This window comes from Eurypyga helias, unplaced genomic scaffold, assembly GCF_000690775.1.
Source record: "Eurypyga helias isolate BGI_N326 unplaced genomic scaffold, ASM69077v1 scaffold23199, whole genome shotgun sequence".
NCBI classification, from domain to species: Eukaryota; Metazoa; Chordata; class Aves; order Eurypygiformes; family Eurypygidae; genus Eurypyga; species Eurypyga helias.
The window spans coordinates 11,668-17,967 of record NW_010273000.1 but is presented as its reverse complement, the minus strand read 5'-3'; the positions used below and the strand labels follow the sequence as shown (position 1 = coordinate 17,967).

Here is a 6,300-nt window from a genome sequence, read left to right as displayed (position 1 = left end):
CTGTGTGCTGGTGTCGGTGGGCTGTGGTTGCTGGAGGGTGGCAGGGGCAGGAGGAAATCCGGCAAGGCCCCACGGTGCCGGCGTGCCCCCCTACATGGCCAGCCCTGCGCAGAGGCAGCTGTGAGAGCTCGGGACCGTGCGGCTGAAGCACAGCCCACTGCTGGGACGTGTGGGGGGAGCAGCACAAAGCTCACACAGCTCCCGGAGCCAGCAAGTGCCTTTATTTACAGCACTCACAGGCTTGGCTGCTTCTCCATCTCATGGAAAAAAAAAGAAAACACCACTCTGTGTCATAGGACAGACACTTCTGGGCTGGTCTGTGACAATTGTGACAAGAATGGGCATGGGACCAGGAGCTACAGCAGCCCCGAGGCCCCAGGTGTTGAGCCACACGTTTACCGAAATATGAAAATTTAAGCCAGAGTGACTTGCCCACAGACACCTCCCTTCCTGTCCTCGTCCGCTCTCGAGCTCTTCTGCTCAGCCTCGCGGTGCTGCTCCCCACGGTTTGTGCCCCATAAAACAGCCCGGCTGCTGTGACTGAGTTGCAAGTTAATCTCGAAAGCAGCACCGAAAATCCCTTTTTTGGCAAAGAGGGGTAAGGGCGGGCATGGAGCCACTCCTGCCCACGTGTCCAGGGTACCGCAGGCTGGCGTGGGAGACCTTCACCCTCCCGCTGCTGATGGGTGGACTTGCCAAGCTGGTCCCTTGGGGTTTCTTGGGGATGGGGAAACCCTCAAACCCCAGGGGTGAGCCAGGGCAGATCCGGGATGCACCCCACAGGGCTTGGGGCTTGTCATGGGGCTGGGGGCTGCAGAGGCTTTTGGGGCCAGTCCCAGGTCGGAGGTGACCTTGGGGAGCCCGTGCTGGCTGGGTCCGGTGGGCAGACGGCATACCAGGCGCTTCTGCGTGCCCCGGGGGAGGCGGCTTGGCAGCCTTGTCCTTCCGTCACTGCTCTGCGATAAGGAGGCACAGGCACAGATGCCACGGCCAGAAATTGGGGCCGAGCTGCAGGCACCGTCCACGGGGGTCCCTTCCCTTCCGGCTCCATCCACCCACGCCTGGCCACTCGTAGTCGCCGCTCACCCTTCGGACGTGCTCCTGGTGTGAGAGAGGCCAGGACACCTTCCCAAAAGATCAGGGCTGAGGCTTGGCTGCCTTCCAGGGCTGGGGTGCATTTATTTTGGAGATACAGGAACTATATGTAGCAGCAGGAGCCAGGGAAAGGTCAGGACGCAAAACTCGAGGCTGTCAACAGCGTGAAGGGTTTGCGCACGGTCTGCGACACGGATCTGGCTGCAGGAGAGGTGATAGCCATCTTGTACCAACCGTCGCCAGAGGAGAAACAGCAGCAGAGCTGAAGGCAGGTCCCACGGAGCTTTGCCAGCATTGCTCTGGCAGCACCCAGCATCTCCTGCAGGCCCTGGGGCGGTTTTAGGGTCATGGACCAAATCCTGGCCCCCTTCTCCACAGCCACAAAGCAAAACCTCCTCCCCAGCAGCAAAGTCGGGATTTGAATGCTCGTTTCCTGTCTCTTTGTGATTTCGTTGGCTGACTGTAAAGTTGCATGGTTTAATTGCTTAACGTAGTTGTAAAACAGGAAGAGAGGAAGAAAAATACCGTCCAAAACCCCAGCTCACGCTAAAGCTGAAGCAGAGGCTGCAGCCACCCCGGCTGCCCGTACCGTGCCATCAGCCTCTGCGTTGGGTACCTTTCGAGGTACCTCAGGTTCTGCTGGAAAGCCAGATTAATCCACCCATAAACAGTTTTGCTCCAGACCATTGAAAATATGTAATCCTAAGAACGTGGATTTTTTTTTTTTTAAACTAGAAGGTATTTTTGGCATGAGCCTCTTCAAAGCCAAGGCCAAGGTTTCCATGCTGAGACCTTCCGGGATGAGCAGCGCTGCCGAGCACCGGCACCTGCAGGATGTTTCAGGCTGCTTCTTCCCCGGGCCAAAGCTATTCCAGCTGGAGCAGCTCCCAACCTGCTCCTTTCGCACACAACGGATACGGGGAGCCTCCTCCAGCTCCCCGAAATGCCACGGGCGGTAACAGACCCAGGTGCCACGTGCTGCTCGGGATGCGGCAGCGGAAGGTGGCTCTGTATTTCAGGTTTAAGCCACATTTTGCTTTCACCCTGGCTTTGGCAGTGGAGCTCTCATCCCAAAGGACAACAGAGCGCTCTGGAGTAGAATTAGCTGCAGACGCTACTTTAATTGCGCACAGAGGTAGGAAAGGTGCCTCCGCTCCTAGCCTCAGGGCAGGTATTCAGGTTTGTCTGCTGATGCTGATACCTCTTCCTCCCTCCAGCCATTCCTGGGTTCGGTGCCGTTGTCTCCAGTCATCCTCCTTGAATAGCCCAGGGGCTCTGAGGCCCCATCTCACTGGGCTGGAGGCATGGGGAAGAGGTGAAAGTGCCCTGGATCTATGCTGGGGACATTGCCCAAGCTATGGGGGCTATCAGGGGTGCCCCACCACCCCAGGACCAGCCCTGAGCATCTCCTTTGCTAGCAAGCGGGATGCATGCAGTGGAGGCGGTTTGGTTTGGGCAGGTGAGGTTTGGGGGTCACTCAGGTACCAGCACCCCGCTCCCAGCCAGGCTCAGATCATCCAAAACCCTCAGGGGCTGTGTGGCCCTGCCACGCCAGGACTATCCCCTGCCCCATGCAGCCTTTGCTTTGTCACAGTAAAACCTTGGGGGGGCTTCTGAGGTTCACACAATGCCCCCAGGCTTTCAGAGCCCCGGCTGTCTCATCCACCCACCCCTCAACAGACCCCAAAACTCAGCCCGGGACACAGGGCATTAAAGAGCAGGCAGATGCACATCAGCGTGCGATGGGGAGGCTGGGAACCCTTTGCAGGGAGGGCTGCGGGGCTCGGCAGCACCCCACATTTGCAGGGTGAGCTGTGTCGGCAAGGGGAATAAATCCCGGGAATCCCATCCGCCTGGTGCCTCCTCGCCCGCTGCCTGGGCCGTGTTCAACGCCACGGCCGCTCGCGCCATAGAAGGGAAGATAAAGCTGTGGCTTCCCAGAGGCTCGGAGTTCTGCTCCCTCTGGCAACTGTGCTTCCCTCCAGCTTCAGAAGGGGGGCTGCAGGGGAGGCGCAGGCAGGGACTCCAGTTTGCTTTGCCTCACACACCGTGCCTCCATACCCCCTGCCCAGAAGCACGACCTGGTGATGGGCGTGAAGGGCAAGAACTACCCCACGCCGGGGAGGCAGAGCTGTGAGAGCAGCCGAGCTTTGCTGCTATCTTCCTGCAACAGATAAAAATATATACATCTCGTTCTTTCCTCTCTCCCCCAAGTGACTAAATTAAACCCACGCAGGGCTGGAAGGCATCCCGCGGAGCTGTGTTGCTGAAGGCAGCTCCCGGCTCTGGGATATATCAGCCCTGTGACAGCGATGGGAGCGTGCGGGGCTGAGCGGCCTATTCCTGCATCCCCGGGGTCATCGCTTGGGCTGCCACCCCCTCCTGCTGCCAGCCCTGCACGGGGTTGGGATCGCCTCTGCCTTACGGCTATTGATCATTCCTCACTCCTGCTCCAGCACGGGCTGGCTCAGGGCCCGGACGTGTGAGGCATGGGCAGAGGGGTGTGTTCGGGGGGCTGCAAGGTGCCAGGGTGACCCCGAGCATCTTGGGGCAGCAGGGATGGGCCGGAGGAGGGAGACCGTAGCCGGGGCCCTGCCGAGTGCTGCCGGCTCTCCTCAGCTAAGGGGGAGAGGGTCTGTTTTCCTGCCAGACCCTATTTGGCACCAGCACAGGGTTGGGGGGGTTGTGAGCATCCAATGGGTTATCCAGCCGGTGGCTGGCAATGCCGTGTGGCAAAGTATCCGGGACACAGGGAATAAGGACGAGCTCGGAGCTGCCTGCTAGGTGGTGGGTGCGCACCCATGGGTGCTTGGTGCAGGGGGCTGGAACCGCTGCTGCTCAAGCGCCCGTGTTTTAGCAGGGCTGAAGCACGCTCAGCAGGGTGCCTGGCTGCAGGGTGTCCTCTGCCTGGAGCCACCTGCCCCCCTCTGTCCTCCCCTGCTCCAGCCCCCTCTCTCTCTGCCAGAGACAGCTAAAGGCCCAGCAGCAGAAGGGACCGGCTTCCCAGGAGCTCACGGCCTTGAAGACAGAGAACGGTGAGAAGAAAATGTGTGTCACCCCCCACCCCCTGCTGTGGTTTCTCCGTGTGATACCAAGGAAGGCAGCAGGACAGGGCAGCCAGCCTGCGCTGGGGGGGCCAGGAGAGGTGGCTGCAGCCTCCCCTGGCACTGGGCATGATGGCATCCCAGGGACACGGCATCCCAGCCTCTCAGGCAGACAGGTTGTTCCTGGAGCAGGAGGCCTAATGAGCTGTGTCCTCTCTGGGCTGCCTGTGCCATCCCGATTAGTGCTAATTTGCACCAGAGAGATGGGGGGAGGTATTTGTCCCGGGGGAAGGGGACAGGGGCTGAAGCAGGCTACCGCACTGGCAGGTGGGCTGCCTGAGATGTCCACGCAGCCAGTCAGCAGGATGCAGCCAACACCGTTTGAACCACGTCTGCATTGCAGCTGATGCTGAACTGTTGCCTGCGGACGGGAAGGAGAAGGCAGCGTTTGGAGAGGAGCAGACGGAGAGCAGGAGACTCCTCCAGGGCCAGGAGGAGGAGCGGCTGCGGGATGCCAACCGGGCAGGGACCACGAGCATCGCCCAGGATGTTAACATCCAGGTTGGTCAAAAAGGCAGGTGCTGCTGGGGGCAGCGGCCAGTCAGGGAGCGTGTGGCCAGCCCGGACTTCCCAAGCAGCGATCATGACCTGGCATACGCTGGGCTGGGATCTCCCTTTTTTGGGAGAAGGAAGGTGGTAGGAAGGGGTTAGGAAACCCGTAGTGGTGTGGGTTTGGCAATGAGTTATGGTGATGGGTAGGGCCAGAGCATCCCTTTTGCTGGGTCAGACACGTAGGGTTTGTCATCTCCCTGCTTCCCAGGTGGAAAAGGGAAAAGACCTGGAGCTGACGGAGCAGTTCGATGCCCTGAGGAGGGAGCACACGGTGACCCTACAAGGTGTGTGCCAGGACAGCTGGGCTCCCTACAGCCCCCCTGCCCACTCTCCCCCTCCTCCAACCGCCAGTGCCCCTTGGGCTTCATCCAGGTCATGGGGATGCTGCCCCCTGCTCCACAGCGCTGTGGGGCTCAAGTGGGGCTCACTGCCACGGGATCCCCTCTGGACCCAGTGATGCTCAGTTCTTGTCCCCTCTGCAGAGCTCCAGAGAGCCCATGAGCAAGAGAAGCTGCTGCTGGCAGAGTCCCACCACAGGACCCAGGCGGCCTTGCAGGTACCCGGGGAGAAATACCTGGGGAGGGGGTGCTCCTGAAGGACTCGAGGCCCGTCTGCTGTCTCTGCCGTGGTGCCCTGAGCTCTGCAGCGGCCGCCTTGGTCCCTGGTGTGCCTGGGGACCACGCAGGCTCCTCCAGCCCTGGTGTTATCGGGGTGCCATAGCCCAGCAGCACCCCTGCTCAGGAAGAAATCCCAGCCATCTCCCATCCTGCTTCTTTCCCGGCTACCCTAGGAGACAATCCAGACACTGAATTCCCAGCTGAAATCCTTCCAGGAGAGGATGAAGCGGGTGGAGGAGTCGCTCTTGAGCACAGACTACAAGAAGCACATACAGGTACAGGGGACACAGGACCAGTGGCCTCCGCAGAAGGGTCCTGCTCCGGGGTGCTGGCCCAAATCCAGGGCTGTTCTCTGATGGACCTCGAGAGCGGGTGGAGGGGCTGGAATGGGAGTGGGGGAGCACAGGACAGCTGAAAGGCAGAGCAAAGCCCGGTCCCTGGGAGATGCACAGGCTGTTGGCATCCCTTGAACACAAGCGGTGGGCAAAACCTGGTGCCTTGTATGTACACACCCACCCTGGGCCACGAAGGGCCCCAGCTGGGAGCACTGCTTTGCTGGGGTCATGCGGGGGTGGGTGACCTGTGGCAGATGCCCCGAGCACCCACCCCACTGCACCCCACAGGAGCATGGGAGCCCCAGCCCCTTCTGGGAGCAGGAGCTGGAGAGCCTGCACTTCGTCATTGAGATGAAGAACGAGCATATCCCCGGCCTGGACAAGAAGCTGCTGAAACGTGTGGTGGGTTCCAAGGGGGGGTTGCAGGTGGGCTTTCCTCTTTCCATCTCTTCTCCCCACCTGAATCCTGTCCAGAAATGACAGCTGAAGCAGAGGTGGATGGGAGGGGATGATAGAATCACCGAATGGTTTGATTTAGAAGGGACATTAAAGCTCATCCAGTCTCACCCCCTGCCATGGGCAGGGACACCTTACACT

General features: G+C 60.3%; 1 protein-coding gene across 1 annotated transcript in view; it reads left to right on the top strand.

Annotated features, from left to right (window-relative positions):
- Positions 1 to 4,060: 4,060 nt before the first annotated feature.
- Positions 4,061 to 6,300, top strand: part of CCDC69 (coiled-coil domain containing 69) — a gene marked incomplete at its 5' end in the record, with an annotated part of 2,947 nt that continues 707 nt past the window's right edge. The window contains 6 exons of the mRNA XM_010159331.1: positions 4,061 to 4,130; positions 4,543 to 4,700; positions 4,960 to 5,035; positions 5,234 to 5,307; positions 5,542 to 5,643; positions 5,992 to 6,129. Coding sequence (XP_010157633.1) covers positions 4,061 to 4,130; positions 4,543 to 4,700; positions 4,960 to 5,035; positions 5,234 to 5,307; positions 5,542 to 5,643; positions 5,992 to 6,129 — 618 coding nt within the window. The remainder of the gene's footprint in view (positions 4,131 to 4,542; positions 4,701 to 4,959; positions 5,036 to 5,233; positions 5,308 to 5,541; positions 5,644 to 5,991; positions 6,130 to 6,300) is intronic.